At 45.9% G+C, this 21,453-nt stretch overlaps 2 protein-coding genes across 5 annotated transcripts in view; one reads left to right on the top strand and one right to left on the bottom strand.

The window, feature by feature from the left end:
- Positions 1–938: 938 nt before the first annotated feature.
- Positions 939–21,453, bottom strand: part of LOC142803994 (uncharacterized) — a 48,990-nt gene continuing 28,475 nt past the window's right edge. For all 4 annotated transcript variants that reach the window (XR_012894403.1, XR_012894405.1, XR_012894404.1 and 1 more), the window contains one exon: positions 939–1,484. The gene's annotated coding sequence lies outside the window, so the exon portion shown is untranslated. The remainder of the gene's footprint in view (positions 1,485–21,453) is intronic.
- LOC119159926 (la protein homolog) lies at positions 2,309–3,536 on the top strand. Its single transcript, XM_037412721.2, has one exon. The coding sequence runs from the start codon at positions 2,474–2,476 to the stop codon at positions 3,485–3,487; it is 1,014 nt and encodes a 337-aa protein (XP_037268618.2). The 5' UTR covers positions 2,309–2,473; the 3' UTR covers positions 3,488–3,536.

Below are 21,453 nucleotides of genomic sequence, written 5' to 3'. Positions count from 1 at the left end.
TTGCCATCAACTGAAGTTTATCTGCTTTATAGATGCTGTGACTACGTTGAAGCCGGAGAAATAAGGAATTTTTTGCGGTTTGTGGCAGTGTAGGCACAGTCTTATCATGATATCTATCGCAACATCATACAAGTGGGCGTAAGCTTTCAGTCAGACACACTGCTTCCTTTCTAGGGCAATTCCCCTTGGCGTTGCTTTTTTGTGGTTCTGCTACGATTTCGCATTGGCATCTTCAGTCATTAGTACGGCCCTATGGTATGTACTGTCCTCTATCTCAAATCCAGCATCTGAACCATTTCTCAAGGTACAGTGTCCTACACTCTCCGCAACATGTCTACGCGCAAGATCATTTCACTTCGCAACTTGGCGCGCAAAGTGGTCGAGAACCTATTGGCATAAAGATCAGAGCACTCAGTACGATTGAAGCGCGTCTGGTTAGGTATAGGCCGACATATCTAGAATAAAAACTCAATGTAGTTACGTTGAAATAGTGTCACAGGGTCGTGACCTAAACAAAGACTGCAGCTGGTGTTGAGTGCAAGCTGCAAATTTATTTTACGGGCAGTCTGACACGTCACAAAATACCTTACTGCCTACTTTTTTATTTTTTGCTCATGTGTCAGGTATGGGGGGCGTGCGTTGGCAGTCCGAAGCATACGAGACCTGGTAGCGAAACCTCCGCAGGCAGACATGGGTCATGCAGTTGGCTACCGTCGCGATCTACGTTTTTCAAGGGCAATTACACGTCATCAACAAAAAAAACCTTAAAAACATGACGTCACAACTTGAAGTGGTAACAACGTCACCTATTTGCAGTGCGTGGCGTGATAATGTGAATAAAAAGTGCTGCTCTTTTACATATTTGCGTCCTAAATGATTTATTGCGTCTTCGTGGCTCACTAGTAGTCGATGCGAGAGAAAAAGGTTGACAAGAATGATATGAGAAAGAAACTTAATTTATTAATCGGATATTTTTCTTACGATATACATCAAAATATTCCACTGATGAAGAAGCATTCTGGAGCTCCGCACTCCAACACCAACAAAATCCAGTCTAGAGGGCCCAAGAACTGTCTGAACATCACCACGCTTCCACCTTCGACCCGGGCGTCGCCTACAGTAGCGGCTGCTAGGATGTCTGTCTTGAACCCCCTTCTGGCTAGCACTCCTAAGGGTCTCCTAATAACGTTCTTGACTGGCTGACTGATCAAAGATTATGATGATCGGTCTCACAAGCTGAACAGTGCAATCGCTATTAAAACTCCCGTTACGCTCAAGAAAAACAACTGGAACGAGACAGTAGCCGTAAAAGTGTCACACAGGCAGCCTTACACAGCACAGTGTTTCTTCGCTTAGCAAGCCGCATTCATCACTGCGAAAGGCCGCAAAACGACGTCGGCCGTGGTCCAGCGAAAGCATTCTGAAGTCACAAGAGCGGTTGTCTCCAATTCTGTGAGCTACTCCGGCTTCTCTAAGGGTCACACCTGTAATATATATGCAATTGAGTAAAAAAAAGATAATAATAATAATAATAATAATAACCTACAAAAGCTGTGCGCGCTATCACTGCACCGAAGTGAGCGATTCTTCGACAGCCCGAACATGTGCTTAACTAAGCAAAGGCACACATTAGTGAACTGCTTGCAGACGCCCCCCTTCGTGACACTCGACTGCAAAACAAAATAGTGTGTAAGTTCTTTCAGCAAGTTCTAGATAAAACGTATTGTAAGTTGCTAGCTTACATCGGGAGTCTAAAATTAAAAATATTCGAAAAACAACAGCCAAGTATGCACTAAGCCACCCAAGCCTCAAAACATCGAAACTGAACGATTACGACAGCTAATCAGCTTTCGCTAGAGCTTTAGCTAGAACGAACAAACGCCAGGTTGTAAAAAGGTGGCAAAGTGATACTCTTGCGGCTGCAGTATCACACCCATGGTATTCTTCGATTGCTGGAAGTGAGTTTTAGAGATATTGCGTTGTTCGTCTGTGCCCTTGATCACATTCTTTTTTTACAAGGTATTTAAATATACCTTGTAATTACGTGATTAGGCTGATAAAATAGGCTTGGTGCCAAAAATTTTTTATCGATGTTCCACTTGCACACACATTAGTGTACCAGAAAAACTTAACGAAATCGCCTAACTATCAAGGTCATACAAAAAAGAGGCAATTTAAGAGAATGACAATATCGCTTCAGTAACGCACATTCGCGACGTCACTACCACTTCGATTGTGACGTAATTGCATTTTTATTTTTTCTTGCTTTTAGTTCTACGCGCGATACGCAGATGGCGATGGTGTCAATGAGCTATCAAAGCTTGTGACACGGGCTTCTACGAAAGCGTGACTACCAGTTCCCGCACAAGTTGGTTATTGCTTGCGCGTCATTGTTCAGCATTCGGTTTACTGTGCATCTGGCATCATTATCGAACAAGTGCATCGGTCCAACTACTCTCCAGAGTGTCGTGGAATGGCCTGCCAACCAGCGCCGATACAGGAATGCGCAGGGCCCAACGACGAAATACGGGAGAAAATCGTCAAGCAGTTGGAGTATTACTTCGGCGACTTGAACTTGTCTCGCGACAAATTTCTTCGAGAGAAGATCAAATCCGGTTTTGGTTGGGTGGATATTGACGTGCTGCTGACATTCAAGAAGCTCAGGAGCCTCACTGAAAACAAAGAAGACATTGCTGACGCAATCCTCAACTCAGCGAGCTCGCTTTTGGAAGTGCACAAGGATGGGACGTTGGTGCGTCGTTGTCGCGAACATCCGTTGCCCACAAATAGCGAAGAAGTTTGGAAGAAAACGGATGAGCGAACGGTCTTTGTCAAGGGCTTCCCGCTCACGATTTCCATCGATGAGCTGCTGGAATTTTTCGGTCAGTTTGGCCAGTGCATCGACGTGTACATGAGACGCCGTAAAAAGAAGTTCATTGGCTCTGTGTTCGCGACCTTTGCGACCAAAGATGAAGCTGATGCTTTTCTTGCCAGGGATAGCGTAAAATTTGAAGAGCAGAAGCTGATGAGAGCCCCCAAGCAAACGCACCACGCCCTTCGACTCCTGGAAGATGCCAAGTTCGAAGCACTAGCTGTATGCTCCAAAGAGCTCAAGTTCGTGCCCGGCTGTTTGATGCGCGTCACGGGAATTGATAAAGCCACGAAGTGGAAAACCTTGAAAGAAGCGCTCACGCCCTATGCCGAGGTGGCTTTCGTTGATTACTGTAGAAGCGAAGGCGAAGCCGTGCTTCGTTTCGTCGAGAAAGGCTCTGCCCGTGCCGTACTTGCCAAGCTTGAGGAGCAGGGCGAACGCTTGTCTATCGACGGTCAATCCGTCACCGCCAATGCCCTTGAAGGAGGTGAGGAGGTCGAGTACTGGAAGAAGCTAGCCGCCATAAAGCAAAAGCTGAGGGGCCGTCGGGGTCGAAGCCGAAGCAAGAGCGTCCAGAGCGGCAAGAAACGCAAAATTGAGAAAACAAGCGCCTGAATGGATAACAGGATGGTATAACTGGTAATAAAGTGTTCTTGTTCTAAAACTTGTTAGTTTATATTTCGGATACATGTTGCAGCGCTATGTTCTTGCTAACAAGCTTGGCAACAGAAACCATTGCAACGACGTGCCGAACGTGAAGCGATATATCCGAGAACTGTGCCATCTGTTTTACTTAGAGCATCGAGTTGCTGCGCTTCAATTTTCAGCCTGATGAAGAGCTTTTTTCGCGCACATTCTCGCTCTCGGTGGCGCATGTTGTGAGCTAGACGTAGGCCTTGTCAATGAGGCTAAATTCGAAATTGTTGCCATAAACAATAAAAAGTATTGGTGCAAATGAAAATTGAACTCGGGGCTTTTGCGTGGCGATTGGGTGTTCCACGTGGTCGACAAGTGCCACGCCAATGCTTCAAGTTGATAAGGAAGAAAGCCGTACACAAATAGCGTTTGGGGCGAGGAGTCTCATTAACGCATGTATTATTGAGTGACGGCAGTTCAAAATTGTAGCATCCCACAAGGCATCGAGACAGGCGAGCAGCGCAAATAGCAAGTGATTTAAAGGCCGATAGGCGGATTGAATTGGTATTACTAGCACCAGTATATCAACAAAGTTCGCACCTGCAGCAGGAACTTTACGCTAGAAGATACTGGTAGGATTGCAGAGCATATGAAGAATAAAAGGCAATGGGCACCTAAAACTCTTACTGGCCGTAAGCATGTTAACGACCCGTGTTAAAATGTTTAGTGATCCGATGATCCTTTTCTTGTGGCAAGGTTTAGGTATTCAGCGAGAAGCGAATCCAGGCTCTTGATTCAGACGATGATGTGAAAAAAAGCCCTATGGGGCTAGCGCGTTTAATTAAAGACGATAATGCACCGTCCTCCAAATTTCTTAATGCTATTTTGCGAGAATACGTGCAAAAAGTAACGATATCAGTAGCACGACAATCAGCGGTAATCTGGTTTTTTGAAGACATGATCACACAGATAAGCCTGGTCTTGTATGTGAAACAGCGTAGCAGAGGGCGTAGGCACGCAAGTGTGCTGTTCGCGCTGGCGCATGAGGTATACGGAATCTGGTTACTTCTCGACTCTTGTATGCGGTAACACCTCAGCATCCATTGTCGCGCAATAGAGGTAAAGCTTTTGAAGGTTTATGCTGTGAACTGTTTTGTGCTGTAAAGGTTGCGATGACTCTAATTACACCCTTGACACCGCCACAATGTCTGACATTTGTAAGTAGTGTATTGTCGCGTTTGCACCTTCCCTACACGCGCATTTATTTCGAGGGTGGGCGAAAGGCATCTACGGCTTAGTCAAGTTGGTTTATCTTCAAAAGAAGTGGAACTGGTAAATACAACTTCAAAAAAGGAGTAAGAGCGTTTCTACCAATGTTACACCTATTATATTGCTGTGAAACGTTCATACGTATCACCTGCCGAAGGATACAATTACCACGCGAGTACATTGCAATCTTTCGGTGAAGAAATATTGATGTTTGAACTTTTGTTTTCGTTTCAGTGATCACTAGTCGAGATACATCATGCTATGTGCTGTGCTTCATTAATATACCGCACCACCGTTCTTTGCAGTATATATATATATATATATATATATATATATATATATATATATATATATATATATATATATATATATATATATATATATATATATATATATATATATATATATATATATATATATATATATATATATATATATATATACAACCCTAACTTCAGAGCGCTTCAGAGCTAAGCGCTCTGAAGTTAGGGTTGTCTTTTCGGCTCCCAAGAAGTTGGTCAGCCTTTGTGGCCTTCATGACCGTGACAGAAAACCCATAGAGTGTAGTAAGAAGCATCGAACTGTTTATGTTTCCTGCATCATATGCGTTGTTTATCGTATCCCGCTTTCTTGTGGTAAATAGTATATTGGACAGACGGGCCGTTGCCTTAATGATCGATTAAGAGAACATTGTAATAATGTGAAAAACGGCCAGGGGAGTTGGTTGGCCATACGTTGTAAATCCTGCGGCTGCGCGCCGATATTCAATGCATGCACAGTTATCAAGAGAATGTTTGATAAGCTTACTAGAGAGATTATTGAGGCTGAGGCTATCGCTTCACTGGGGTCTAAGTGCGTCAGCACTCACTCTCTTACGCTTAGTGATAAAGAATTGTATTTTCTAAGACTTTAATTTTATGTGCGCATCATTGATGTCATGTGATATATTTTTGGTGATATAGGCGAGCGTGCGGTGGTAATAAACATTATGTTGGAAGTTAGCGCCTGTGCCGTGTGTCCTCTTCTTGTGTCCCCGTTTCTTAGCGCTATTTTCAGTCGTCACAATGCACCAACAAGCCCAAATTTCGACAGTGTTGACCAAACACACTACCAGTCTTTTTCTGACGTTGATATTCCAGCATTCTCTCTCCACAGAATCAATACATTTTGACTAGAAAGTTGGCAAGATCATTCCCATTTTGAAAAAGGCAACCAAACTCCCCGTCCTTGCTCCTTCCTTGCTCCTCCTCCTCATGCAAATCCTAGTACCTACTGCCTAATTTCTCTCACCAGCGTCTGTTGAAAACTAATGGAGCCTATTTTACACTCACACATTGCCAATTGTCTGCCATCTGTCAACTTCTTTCATCCTAGTCAGCACGGATTTCACAAAGCTCACTCTTTCAACACTGAAGTTGATTTATTCATGCATGATTTACATTCCGACCTGGCTCAAGACATTGTCACTGATACTTCCTTCTGGGACTCCAAAAGCTACTTCGATAAAGTATCGCACATTCTTGTCATGCAAAAAGTTTCGAACCTAAGCCTAGACCCCAACACAGTTAAGTGTCTACGTGAATTCCTGGACGATCACCGTCAATTTGTTTTCACCAGCTCATATTCCTTCTTTCAATCCTCTCTTTTATCTAGTGTGCCGCGAGGCTCTGTAATTGGACCGCTACTTTTTTTGCATATAATAATGACCTTCCAGTACATGTATCATCAAATACACGAGCGATAACAAGCTCCATAGATTCCTTCTCTCTCCAGGATGATCTTCTCGAAATCCAGACATGGTGAAACCGAATAGTATGTGTTCTCTACCTTAATTAAGTGCTGCCACATATCCTTTCTATCACCGCCGTAACTACGCAACGTCTTCCTACTGCCTGAACAACAACACTTTGAAATAATGACGGAGATTTAGGTACCTAGGAGTACGTGTATCTAGCGATCTGTCCTGGACCCATCGAATACACCAACTAACCAATTTCTGCAATCGCTTATTAGGTTACCTACGCCGTAACTTATCGTCAGCACCCCTACAGCCAAAGTACTTGCATATAAAACGTTGATCCGATCGAAACTAGAATATGCCTCTACTATCTATGACAACCACGAAGTTAATATAACTAATTCTAATGGATCGGCTCAGAACCATGCTTCCAGGTTTATTCTTTCAGACTATTCCTACAGGACAAGTGTATTCGTCCTAAAAACCTAGCTATGCATCCACTCACTTTTTTTTTCTCACCGCAAGACTGCTCGTCTAATCTTACTTTTAGATGTTTTAATTCGTTATCTCCAGGAAACCAAATCGTCATTTCCGCAGATCGCTACTCTAACCACTCGCACCCAAATGCTGTGTATCTGGCACGTGCACACATGACCGCCTATCAACGTTCATTTTTTCGGCATACTGCAGGAGAATGGAATACCTTTCCTTCACATATCGCCCTCATCACTGTCATTGCTGAATTCTAAGCCTGCCGTTGAAGACCATATTTCAAGTCATCAAATCTCACGGGACCCGCCAGTTTTTTTTTGTTTCACTCACCCCTCATGAAATGTCCTATGTGGTACTTTCGAAGTATTATGAATGAATGAATTAATAAGCGACGCAACATGACAGAAGTGTAACGTGACATGTGGCATGGTGACTGGCAGCCTTATATCTGCGTCAAAGTGCACAGAGATATCACACGTTCGTATGGCCGCACGCAATTTAATACACGAAATGAAATCGTGTGTTAATAAAATCCTGCAACAGAAAAAAGTGCACATTTTCTTAGGTGTTACCAGCGATCGCCGAGGGCAGCTATATGTCATAACCACGTTGTAATAATACACAAAAACAGGTACTGACACTCTCCTCACAACGCGTTGAAAAGCGCGATCCCAGCGCATCGACATAATGTTCGGACCGTTATCAATTATCTTGCAGAGTCATCAGTTCCTTCTTAGCTGACGCTGCAACGAGCGGGGCAAGCCGTCTCAGCAGCACGCTTGAAAGAAACGCGCGTGCTGCTGATTCTGTGTCTCTTTGCTGGCCTGTGCTTATTGCCAAACTGCCATTCTGGCTATCGGACTAATGCGCAGCGTGTGCCTCTCTTCGAAATGCCGTCTGACAGTGATCGTCTGGAGAAGTGGCACCGTGCGATTTCAATGGCAGATCAAACTATAAAGCCTATGGCCCATGCCTGCGTCAGGAGTTTTCAGAGGACATGATTTCAACCGAATTTCAAGTGGAGTTAAAAGTAAGAGTGTTACTCGATGCCCCAAAGTGGCCTGTTTTGTCGATAAAGGTCTTTCTGACATCATTTCTGAACTGCCTCAAGTACCTCACCTAGTCAAGTACAGCTGGAGCTATGTGGTGGTACAGCTATGTGGTGATTGCCTCTCCCCTGGCCAGGGAGAGGCAATCTTCTGTACAAGCACACGCATTTTGTCCGGAGGAAGTCGACAGCCCCGAAGTGACGCAACTGTGCGTGTGTACTCAGAAACTTGGTGTCTGTCGGCCCGGTAACAGCCTTACAACCTCCGGGGAAGCAACAGTATCCTGAACCAGCCGCAGTGACATCCGGAGCTGTTTAACATTCACCTGCATCTAAGCACGTGGGAGTTCCATGCATTTTTCCCCAACGGGAAATATTTTGAAGGAGAGATAGCACGCTGGCTAACGTTATTTTGTAAGATTTTTTCTTTGCACTGAGAAATGTCGTGAAGAATAGAAAATACTAGTGCGCGTGAACAGAACTTAGCTTTGAATACTCCATGATTCATTCGTGTGGACGAAGTCAAACCCCTGCAGAATGCTTTTTCTTCGTAATGAATCAATAAACATCGTAAACTTCTATCTTTTATTCTGAAATAACAAATTAATTTCGCCCTTTAAGTGTTAATCCCACCGCTTGAAACGAAAACATCGGGGAGGCAAATGAATTTCAATGCGTCAGCGCCACTTCGCTGGGTACGTTGGCTGCGACGTCTGACGGCTCGCAGGAGAATGCTCCCGTGAGACGAACATGATCTGGCCGCGCAGGCGTGCTTAGTGTTGACGCCTAATTATCCTTACACCGTGTTCATAACGAAAAAGGGGGAATTCTATTTAAAACAAAGGGATGGCAAAGCTGGAGCGTGGACAGGATTTTATTATTCGGGCGAAGGGAAGGAGGTTCGAGCCTTTTTTTGTGGAGGGTCCCCGTTTCTCAATATGATCACGACGCAGCGTGTCAACGCTATGCCGTGCGCCGGCTATCACGGTGCGGCCTCGCATAGAAGCTAAACAGCACAGGCGTACAGGAGCGACATATTCTTTATCTGAGTGCTGGAATGAAGTGCTTGCTTTGCTGTGACGCCCACCTAACTACTATCATGCTCGTCGTGACTGAGCAAGCAGCAATTGTGGGAAAGCGCGTTTTCTTTATTGCTGTCAATTGCGCAGTTTTCGTCAAAAGACAACTGGGCGATTCTTTTTTTTTCCACGAGAATTCATTGCGTGAATTTTAGGGGCAAAGCTCCTCTCAGTCCAGCCTTGTCCTGCGCCAGGTGACACCGAGAGAAGAAGCGACGAAAAAAAAAATGGAATTCAGTATCCACCAAACAGTATAATATACGGCGCTGTCTCATGGAAGTACAAACAATCTGCAATTAAGTGAGCATATTCTAGATTACATTGTACCGCTACTTTCCGATAAGCTGCTGCGCAGGTTTTGCCTGGGTGCGCGAGGAAGGAGCACCTCTCTCAGTCTCCTGGGTTGTCACCATACGTGGCGGATCGTTGGCGGGGCATGGACGAAGCAGAGGGGTGGGCGTGGAGCGCTGCGGTGGCTCGTGCTTGTCGCCAGACATACAAAAGAACATACATACATACATACATACATACATACATACATACATACATACATACATACATACATACATACATACATACATACATACATACATACATACATACATACATACATACATACATACATACATACATACATACATACATACATACATACATACATACATACATACATACATACAGATGGACGAATGGATAAATGGATGCAAGCAAGGATGGACGGATGGATGGATGGACAAACGGACAGACGGTGCACGCACGAACGAATGGACAGTTACTTCGCCCCAGTGGTCGTCATTCATTCCGTCTATATGCTGTGACTTTTCCCCAATCATACAGTTCCTTTTACTTTTCCCTTCTGTCTTTAAGAAGCTCCCCTCCACCAGAAACAATTCCTACGAGTACAACACCGCCAATGGAGGAGACCGCGTCTGTCTATTCATCTCTCGCTTTGTCACCGACGGCTAATAGAGGTGAACCAACATCGCTACGGAAGTAGCCTCCTCCGAACCTCACGTACTTCATATGCAAACTGCCCCAACTGGTGAAAACGCTGCCCAGTCAAAGAAGATATTTCTGTGCCGCCTCCCAGCTTCACAAACCGTCTTCGCGGGAGCAACTAAACAGTGTTTTATTTTTGTTTTATTTTTCAGCCTCTCGTGTCTGTTTCGGTTTACGCTATTTAACAACGAAAAACACCATATCCTGTTAGAGAAATACTGTGAAAGGCGGCACGGAACACTTTCGACCCACTTCTTGGTTATTTCGTGCACTGACATAACGTAACAGCGCGCTCTGTCGACGAAATAGAAAGAGCCCGACACACATAATAAATCCTCATAGTGTGAGGATAGGTCAGTCGATGAAACAAAAGAGAGAGAGAAATAATTAAAAGGAAGAGGCAGGGAGGTTAACCTAGACGACCTGGTTTGCTACCCTGTACGGGGGTGGGGAAAAGGGTCGGAAAGAGGATAGATATAGAGAGATATAAAATAAATTAGAAAAAAACAACATGCGCACACATTCATGGAGTTCCGATCACAGTTGTTTGGACAGGCCGGTTGAACGAAAGAAGCGCAGGAGCGCCTTCACAGCCTTTTTCTGCGACATAAAGTCCTGTCGGCCGCGCAGGAGTCTTTCTTTCGAAAGAGGCTGGTTGTCCAGTTCACCTAGTGCACCGCAGAGTGACTGTCTCTGCGAGCAGTATTGTGGGCATTCACACAGAATGTGCCAAGTTGTTTCATCACTGCCACAATGGTCCCATGCAGCAGTGTCAGCCATTCCTATGCGGAACGTGGACGCATTGGTAAATGCGACGCCCAACCATAATCTGCACAGCATAGTGGCGTCTCGTCGGCGTAATTCCGGAGGAATTCGAAGACTAAGAGTTGGGTCTAAAGTATCTAACCGTGCATGGATGAAATGTGACTCGTTCCATTGCGACGTGGTGCGCTTGCGAGCAAGCATGCGGAGTCTCCGTGCAGCGTCAGTTCTTGAAAGCGGAATTGATATTTCATCGCTTTCAGTATGGGCAGAACGGGCAGCTCGATCGGCCCGTTCATTGTCAATTATTCCACAATGACTTGGAAGCAATTGAATGACTATTTCATGACCTTCCTCAATGAATTGGTGAGTCTTTTCTGCAATCTCAAATACCAGCTGTTCGTACGGGCTGTGCCGTAAAGGTGAGAGAAGGGATTGCAATGCCACCTTTGAGTCACTGAAAATTGTCCATTTTTGTGGCTGTTGATCGCTGATGAATTGCAATGCGGCACGAAGAGCTGTGAGCTCTGCTCCCGTTGATGTCGAAAGGTAGGAGGTCTTGAATTTTCTCGTCGTGTCTTTTATCGGTATAACAAATGATGCCGTTGAACTCTTCTGTAAAACAGAGCCGTCGGTGTATACGTGTATAGAGCCTTGATACGTCTCGTATAACAAGAGCAGAGCAAGCTGTCTGAGAGCAGGTGACGACATATCTGCTTTTTTCTTGAAGCCAGGTATAGTTAGCCTGATATTAGCCTGAGTCAGGCACCAGGGAGAAGTGGAAGGCCTGGTGGCGGGTGTGAAGCATGTTGGCAAAGAATCGCGGTATGTGGTGACCGTTTGGCGAAATGACGAACGTGGTCTGTCTTCTGGTAAAGAGGCTAGGTGGTGGCAGGGTGTCCGAGCAATATGCCTTATATGTGTCCTGAGTGCCTCAATGTTGACATGTGTCGTGATGAGGTGGTCACCAGCGATAGCTATAGTAGCCATTGTTGACGCACTACGAGGCAAGCCGAGGCAAATCCGGAGTGCCTGGGACTGAACACTCTGTAGCGTTAGAAGGCTTGTTTTGCTTGCATTGGTCAGTGCCGGTAAACTGTACCGCAGGAAACCGAGAAAAAGTACTCTGTACAGCTGTAGCATTGCACTGGGAGACATTCCCCAAGTCTTCTCTGCAAAGAACTTCAGTATATTACAGATGTCCAATAACCGTTTCTTCATGTATGAAACGTGATCGCTGCATGATAAATTCCTGTCAATTATGACGCCCAAAAACTTGTGCGATCGAACGTATATTACAGTTTGACCATTGATGTTTATAGTGTACTTATCCATAGGCTTTCGTGTAAAAGCTACGAGGGCGCATTTCTCAGAAGAAATTTCCAAGCCTCGATTTCGGAGGTAGCGTAATGTTTCAGTGGCAGCTTTTTGAATTCTCCCTCGTAACTGCAGGCGTGTTACAGCCGATGCCCAAACACAGACATCATATGCGTACATTGATAGCCTAACCGTGCTTGGCAGATGCTCAGTGAAAGCAATTAACGTAAGATTGAACAGCACAGGGCTGAGTACGCCACCCTGGGGAACGCCACGGGGGCTGTAATGATGAGAGGTTGGACCGTCTTCAGTGCTCACAAAGAAAGATCGCATTGACAAATAATTCCGTACCCAGCGATACATCTGACCACTTACTCCTATATCTTCGAGAGTGGTGAGAACAGCTTTATGCGTAACGGTGTCATACGCCCCTTTGACGTCTAGGAACAAAGATGCGCAGAGACGCTTACGGCCTTTCTCGTGTTGGACATAAGTGACAAGGTCAACTACGTTGTCGATCGATGCTCGACCACGCCGAAATCCTGCCATGGCATCTGAGTAGATGTTGTTACACTCCAAGAACCACTCCAGGCGTCCCAGGATCATCCTCTCCATAACTTTGCCTACACAACTGGCCAATGCGATCGGACGATAAGATGAGAGGTCCCACGGTGACTTGCCTGGCTTCAGTAGTGGAACTAGGCGACTTGTCTTCCAGCTTGTCGGAAGCGTTCCATCTTGCCAGGATTTGTTGTACAACTCCAAAAAGAGGATTCTCGCGCGTTCACCCAGATGACACAAGGCCCTATAAAACTTATATCGGGCCCTGGTGCCGACGTGCGTCCACACAAAGCTAGTGCTGCTCTGAGCTCCACGATGGAAAAAAGGCATATCCATGCAGGAATCCAGTGTTTGTGGACAGTTAGTCGAGGGAAATAGGCTATTTGGCACTGCGAGTGGCCCAGATACTGTGGCACAGAAGTCTTCTGCCACGTCAATGCCGCGTCTCTGTTCAGAAAGTGCGAGAGCCCTGAATGGTGACCACTGAGTGGGTTTTGTGCGGAGACCTCGTACCGTCTTCTACAATTGGGATAAAGGTTTTCGTGGGTCAAGTGACTCACAAAAAGCAGTCCAACGTTGTGACTCGAGTTTATTTATCCGGCGCTGAATCTTCTTTTGTATACGTCGAGCAATCCGTCAGTCTTCTATATCCTCCGTGCGTCGGTATCTTCGTTCAGCACGCCGTCGGATTGCTGGAAGTCGTTCTAGCTCGATGTCAAATTCTGTTACTTTGGGAGAGCAGGTGAGGGTACACGTAGTATTGTGTATTGTGCTTTTAATTATCTCCTCTAAGTCGAGGGACATGTTTGCTTCACATTGTTCTTCCATGCGAGACTGGAACTTCAACCAGTCCACTCTCTGAACACTATCGCGTATCTTAGCATGGGACAATCCTTCGATTTTGACGTAAGTGGGAATGTGGTCACTTCCAAGCGTTTCTATGTCTGGAAACCACTCAGCATGCCTGAGGAAGCCTTGTGAGACAAAGGCTAGGTCAAGGCAGCTGCTATACCTTGAACCACGTAGGAACGTTGGACTGCCATCATTTAGCAAGAAAAGTATGTTGTCCGAGGCGAAGGACACCAACTTTCTCCCTTTAACATCGGTCTTAGAACTGCCCCAGATTGTATAATGGGCGTTGAAGTCGCCAATTATAATGCATGGGTGAGAAGTTGCTGACAGGATACCTTGTAGTCTAGTATGGTCGAAACGGCTTGACGGAGAGAGGTAGGCACCCACAACCGTGATGGTAAGTCTCCTTTCACTGTTCTACTTATATATTGATTGTCGTTGTGGGGTGACACCGGATGATTAATGTAGGTGAGGTCGCCGCGAATAAACATCAGAACTTTGCTATTGTCCGCAGTTGTAGACGACATGAATAACTCATAACCAGAAAGTTTGATTTCTTTCTGCAAATTTGGCTCGCAGGTGACAAGGATGGCGAACTTATTGGTGTACACGAACCGAAGGAAATCGGCGATGCGTAACCTCCGTCCCCGGGCATTCCATTGAATAATCGCTGTTTTCGGACCTCTTCTCTGAAAGACAGTGGCTGGTGAGCCATTATTTACTCAAGCGCTGGGAGTTCTAGACTCAAAGCGTCCAGTAATTGCAACGCACTTCTTGCTGATGGTGTGTGCAAGTTGCTTAACAACAAGCGGATGGCGTTAAATAAAGGTCGCAGAAGAGCTATCACTTGCTGATCTGTGTTCCGAAAGTCCTCCATTGCAGCAGCTTGCTCTGAAGAAGGCGGCTTCTGCTGCGGCTCTTCTGAGCGTTTGTACGTGTAAGTGGAGGCCACTCTTCTGTAGAGACTGGTCTGTCCCTTTGCTCTTTTCCAACGGCTGTGTTTGCCGTGCTGTAAACTGCAGCTGGCAATCTTTCCTGATGCGCCGACTTATCGCCTGAAGTTGGCGCTCTCCGACGTGAAGACCTTCGACGGCGACGTCGTCTTCGCCGGATTTCCTCGGCAGCTTCTTTGTGGGTTGAGCTGTCTCGTACCATTCGCTTCAGAATAGAAAATTCTTTCTTTATGTGCGGACATTCTTTCGAAGAATCCTTGTGAGCACCCTGACAGTTAGGACACTTCAGTGTGGTAGCGCTACAGTTGTCTTCCGCGTGTGGTTGGGCGCACCGGGGGCACGCTGCGGAGCTCCTGCAAACTCCCTTTACATGGCCGATCTTCTGACAATTGAAGCATTGCACGGGTTTAGGAATGAACGGTCGAACTTGTTGACGAAAGTGGCCAACCTTCACATATGCGGGAAGACAGTCACCTTTGAACGTTACTCTCACACAGTGTGTGTTACCAAGCCGTCCAATGCTGACAATGACGTTGTCTTGACTCGCTGGTTTTATAAGTATTGGAAGGTCTGCGTTTGGGATTTCCGTGTTAATGTCGTAAATGACTCCTGATGTGGTCACACCATCGGCTGGTATGATGGACCTAACTGCAATGTTTTCCAGTTGTGTTACTTGTTGCAGCTTGCTCAGCGCACTCGGGTGCCGCACATCGACAGCCAGGATGTTTCTTCTTGTATTAAGTCGTAGGTCCTTAATCTCGTTCAGCACAGTGTTCTCAAAATAGAGCGAAAGCGCTTGCCTGTTCAAAACACGCAGACTTTCGGTAGCGTTCTTTGCCACAAACAGGATGGAATGGGGCCATCGCTGGGGCGCCGTTTTCATGGTGGCTGTACTTGACACCGGCGATGGATGAAAAAAAAATGCCCACAAAAGTACGTGAGGTGGTTTGAGCGTTTCATGTAGTATCCTCGTGTTGGGAACGTAGAGCCCAAAACTATGCATTCTTATAAGAACAACAGACAGAGGGCGGGAGCTTATCCTGTGTCGCTACTTTTTCTAATCGTTTGGTTCAGCGCTCTTATGCTTTGAAAAGTGGATTTGTTTAGTTAATCGCTTTCATCCTTATTTTGATGAAAACACAACATACCTTTTTTTATTGCGATAAACACTTGTCTTCAGAGCATACTATTTTTGCGAGTATGTCTAAGTCATTCGTATTTTTTTAACATTGTCACAAGAAAAAAAAACGGAGTGCCACAGCTATGCTAGCACCTAGCACTGTAGCTTTAGAGATGAGCTTGGCAGGGCGCGATACAACAGCTAGGGAGGAGAGGTGGCGACAGAATATTTTATGGGAAACGGGAGATGGAGGGGGGGGGCAATGAAAGTCCAGTCTTCTTTAATGGATTTTCTCGGTCATGAACTCAAGCATGCCCGTAATGCCAATGAAGGCTATGTGCTGTATGTGGTTTCTAATTCAATTACTTTTCATCCTGGGTCACTGTTTCGACTTGTTTTCTTTTGTGTTTTTTTACTGCGAAACCTATAGAAACGTACAAGCGAAGTGGATAATATAAAGCTCAATCTCCACATAACAAGGCAGTTGAAACAGAGCAGGGCATACCCCGAGTGATCGAATGTATCCAGAACCCTGTTTCGCAGCTTGTGCAGAATAGGCGGCGTCTCTCTGCGGTGTGATATTCCCTGCACCGAACAGTCTTGAGCGATGTGCGAAAAAAGCATCCAATTTACACAGATTGGGGCTGTGTAAAAGTAACCACTCAGTTGCAAGCAGTAAAATTTGCCAAAAGTGGGGCTTCTTTATCGTTTTTTGCGACCTGTGTATTTCCTTGACACCATTTCTATCTAGAGTAACTTGTGTGTTTCCTATATCCTAATGTTTTCTGTGTTTCACACGCTGTAAATACTGTTCATTACATATTTCACATTTGCTTCACAGTTATGTTTCAATCTCTTTTTGACAGTTTGTTCTACACTTTCTATCGGTTAAACCACCCCTTCTTTGGCTTTCATAGCAAGCTGGCCGTATGAAATAAATAAAAAATGGCCCCGTATTTGCATGTTACACTGCAAATGTCGTCAAAAGACGATAGTCTTTCGTCTGGAGAGAGAGAACAAAACGTTTATTTGATGTTCTGCGCAAGAAAATTGGTGAACCGTATTCTGGACGCGCTGCGTTAGAGTGTCTCGAGCGTGCGGCGAAGGCGAACGAGCACACGTCACGTCACACGTGAGACATGAGAGCTATCTGGCAGTTATCTTGGAAAATGAAGCGCGCGGCGTGCGTGCCTGTCTCCGGGATGATAAGGGGTAGAACGCAAGGCGACGGATAGGTGCCACCACCGTGTCGTCTTAGCAAAGCGTTGGAAACACTTGCCTTTTCGTGCAAGCGTTGCATCGTCACTGAAGCGTGATAAGCGCTACGGTCCTTAGAAAAACTTATGTATGTCTTTTCTTGTAAATAGACAGACATACAGAATATTGAACTGCTTTTGTGGTGCCTCATATATGCGTAATAATTGCTTTCTAATTGACAATCTCACAAGTATGAACGCTGAATCTTGAGCGATATTGGTGGGTGCTGCGGATGGGGTCAGCCGCTAAGGGGATCGTTAAGTGCCGTTTGAAGTTTCGTATGGGCAGATAAACAGACAAAAGTACAGACCAACAGGCAAACATTTACGCGTCGAAGGTCCCCAAGAAAGACTATCGCCTTTAAAATCTGCACAAAGCGCTGCAGCAAGTGAAGAGTTCTTTTCCGGAATCCCTTCGCTGGGCGCTGAATCGCTACAGGCAAGCTGACAGGTGTGTTACACAGCAAGGCAAGCACGCTGTATCTGCGCTTCAAGTGAGCACACGCCAGCCCTGTGCACATTCCCCGCAAAGCATCAATGCACGGCGGCACCGTGTCCGGTGGCGTTCAGCCAGGGTGGCGACTCCGCGTGAAGTTCGCATTGGTTGTTGAGGACCCTTTCGTTTTTTCGTGATTTCATAAGTGTGCATTTACAAACAAACATCGAAAGAGCGAAACTACCTAGTAAGGGTGGGGTGGAGTCCAGCTCCCAATCCTTCCACAAACCTCACCTTCCACTGCCTATGTGTATTTTGCACAGAAAAGATAATTCTGTTCCTGAATTCTCAAAAAGACCTTCAAGACCAGCCTAATCTAGAAAAGAAAAATGCACATCTCAAAGACGATGCAGTCACTATCTGCGGTCCCAGTACAAAAATTAAAAGACGCTATGAAAATTTTGGTAGTCTAAAGGCAGCTGATCAAGCCTTAAAACATTTCTGGCTTGTTTTTCTGGCATTGTATGCCGCGGTGGTGTATAGCTGTTATGGTGCTCGGCTCCTTACACGAAGGTCGCGGGTTCAATCCTGGCTGTGGCAGTCGCATTTAGATGGAAGCAAAACGGTAAACGATGGTCTACTCTGCGATGTCAGCGCAAGTCAAAGGTGCACCAGATGGTTGAAATTTCCGGACCCTTCAACTACACCATCTCTCACATACATATTGTGGTTTTGGGGCGTTCAACCCTTGATGTTATCTTCTGTCTTTGGAGCCTTGCGTTATGAGCACTGACGAAAAGCCACGCTGCTGAGGTATGCACAACCGGCATTATGATACCGATCTGAAAGACAGTGCATTGCCGTCAGGCGCTGCGATAGGACCAGTACGCTGGTCAACGGCGCACCAATTTTGTCATCAACACGTGACCAAAGGTCAATTCATATCAGAGGCCAAAGGTGGAAAAAAAAGTGGTCGAAAACGTATTGCACCCCGCCGCGGTGGTCTAGTGACTAATCTACTCGGCTGCAGACCTGCAGGTCGTGGGTTCAAATTCCGGCTGCGGCGGCTGCATTTCCGATGGAGGCGGAAATGTCGTAGGCCCGTGTGCTCAGGTTTGGGTGCACGTTAAAGAACCCCAGGTGGTCAAAATTTCCGGAGTCCTCCACTACGGCGTCTCTCATAATCATATGGTGGTTTTGGGACGTTAAACCCCACAGATCATCAAAACGTATTGCACCGAACACCTGAATCTCGTACGTATGAAGCGTGGAAAGGTGAGATTGGAACAAACAATTATAGCCAAACATGATTGATATGTGCAGTTTAACGTCCTAAAACTCCATATGATGAGAGACGCCGTAGTGGAGGGTTCCGGAAATTTCGACTACCTGGGGTTCTTTAACGTGCACCCAAATCTGAGCACACAGGCCTACAACATTTCCGCCTCCATCAGAAATGCAGCCACCACAGCCAGGATTCGATCCCGCAACCTGCAGATCAGCAGCCTAGTATTTTAGTCTCTATAGGCAACCGCGGTGGGGCATGCGAAAAAACCAAACTTGAAGGAAAGTTGCTTCCACAACTTTTTATTTTAAACTTGACAAGATACACAAGCAAATCGCTTTACTTCTCACCTGACACTTCGCTAAATAGCTTGCGGTCTTTTGTTTCTCTAGTGCACCACCAGAAAGGGGAAAGTGGGATTTGCAAGCAGTATGCTATATACTTTGGGCTTGCGTCTGGTCCGGATTTCTGTGGGGTAAAGAAATCATCGCTCGCTTTTTGGAGTGACCTTAAGTGTATAATCCGTAGGCTATTTCATTTCTTAAGTGTGCTTTCATTTATAGCAGCTAAATTAGCTGAAATGAGGCTTAGATGATCATTTCTTTTAGCGTAGAATGTTTTGACTGGCGCACCACTGCTAGCGTGCCCTCACCTTTTCCTGACACTGCCCGTGACCCTTTCAATAAAAGGACGCTGTGCTGTGTAATACGCTGCCAAGGTAATACGTTTATGGCTACTGTCTCACTCCGGCGGCTTTCTTCGATTACTGAACGTTAGTTTTTGATTTATTGCACTTGTGAATCGTTATTACCCTGATATTTTTTTGCTCTATATTGCAAGCACTCATTTCAGCAGCATACCGCTAGTTTGTTTTTAAAAACCTTCTTGTTCATCCTCTTTTTCTTTCGCATACGACTGTTAGCGAACAATAAAGATGCGAAAAAAAAAATCCGTGGTTTTAGAAACTAAGTATAAAAAGCAAAACTTGTAAAAAATTTTTTTGGCGTGCTTCATAACTGAGTGACGCCGCAACCACTTGGGATTAATAGCGTGCAATCCTAATTTCATTTTTATTATGCTGTTGTCCCCGTTATAGGCAGATGGAGACGGTGGCAACAAACCGCCAAGTTCTTGACGCTTTTGTTTCTATGGAAGCTTCTCTGCCTGTTCAAATATAATTTGTCCGCGCGGCCGCATTCAGCCGAGGGTCATTGCATCCGCTGCACCCGAGCACCAAATCGATGCGGCATAGGTACACACAAGATCGCAGCCCTTGATGTAGTATAGTAGTACAGCTAAGCAAGAGCGGCCACACAGCCACGGTGCCCAATACGGAGCGGCATGCTCGTGTGCTGAAGCGTACGAGGCGTAGTATGTTCCGTGGTACCTGGGTGCGTACAACGCTACGCTATGATGCGTGGCCCCGCCTGGTGCGCCGGCGCTCAGCGGAGTCGCATCCACGCTGAGCCGTGCTATCCTGATAGTTAATATAATATCTGGCTTTACGTTCCAAACCACGATATCATTATGAGATACACCATAGTGGAGGGCTCCGAAAGTTTGGCCATCTGGTGTTCTCAAACGTGCGCTGACAACGCACAGCACAGGGGACTCGAGCTTTTGGCGTCCACTGTATTATGACGACCACGTCTAGGATCGAACCTATGACAGCAGCCGAGCACCTTAGGACAACGCCTCCTAGAAAAACTATGCCTTGAACGCGGCTTTCTCTTCAATTGAGAGGTTTCTGCCAGCACAAAATCTGGGAGGCCATGCCTCCTACCGCGTGTTGCGACCGTCCGCCGTGTGGGACCTCTCACCTCCGTACCGCTCTGTCATGTGACATCACAGCCAGCTGCTCAGAGGCAACCGTGAGAGCATTGCTGTGTTGGCAAGGGGCGAGCGCCACAGGCGTTGGAGGGGGAGGGTAAAATCCGAGGGTAGGGCGGCACGTTCGCGGCTCACGCTCTAGATATGATTTTTCTAGGAGTCGTTGCTTAGGCGCATACTGTGAGAAAGTGTTGAACAGTAAATAATAGTGTAGTAAATAACTTAATAGCATATAATCTATACAGATGCGCACTAACCACAATTAATGAAGCCTTAGACATGAATTCTGGCAATACGCCTCTGTTGTGAATCGCTGTAGTAAAAACATGATTGCCCGAGAGCAAGCTGGTGTAAGGGTAAGCATGATTGAAAAAAAAGGAAAAAAAGGGGGGGGGGCAGAGCTCGGCCTAGCTACGAACATGCAAATTAGCAAATTAAACCTGCTTAGTATTTGTTTTTACGAAGACCGCTATGTCGCCAGAACAGATTTGTGGCACGATAACCTGTGGAAGGAGCGCAGTGTGCCTGGCCCCCGCGTCTGAATCCACCCGTACATACACGGTGCCATATCACCGCAACTAGTTTGTGAATCGTGTATTATTAGGAAGTGTCCGATGGGTTCATAATTTTCGTGCATGCACTTACGGCCTCAATTAAAAGTGCTTGACTGTTAGCTGTCGGGCTGTCCTGTGTCAACTCATTGAAGTTACAAAGAATGAATTGACGCGAAAACATTCGCAAGAATGAAATGAGTGTCGGAAAAAGTTCGTTAGGCAGCTGTAGCGGAGAAGCGGTGCAGTGATCTGGCAAAGTAAGCAGCAAACATGGTAAAGCGAAAAATGCCCTCAATAACAGAACAGTACACCTGCCGTATGAGTTTTACGCGTTTGTTTTTTTCTTTTTTACTGGCGGAAACAGGCGCCCATGTAGTGCGAGCACCGATGGCCG

This window comes from Rhipicephalus microplus, chromosome 3 (genome assembly GCF_043290135.1).
Source record: "Rhipicephalus microplus isolate Deutch F79 chromosome 3, USDA_Rmic, whole genome shotgun sequence".
Classification (NCBI taxonomy): Eukaryota; Metazoa; Arthropoda; class Arachnida; order Ixodida; family Ixodidae; genus Rhipicephalus; species Rhipicephalus microplus.
Note: the sequence above shows the minus strand (reverse complement) of the source record. Positions and strands in the feature narration are given on the sequence as shown.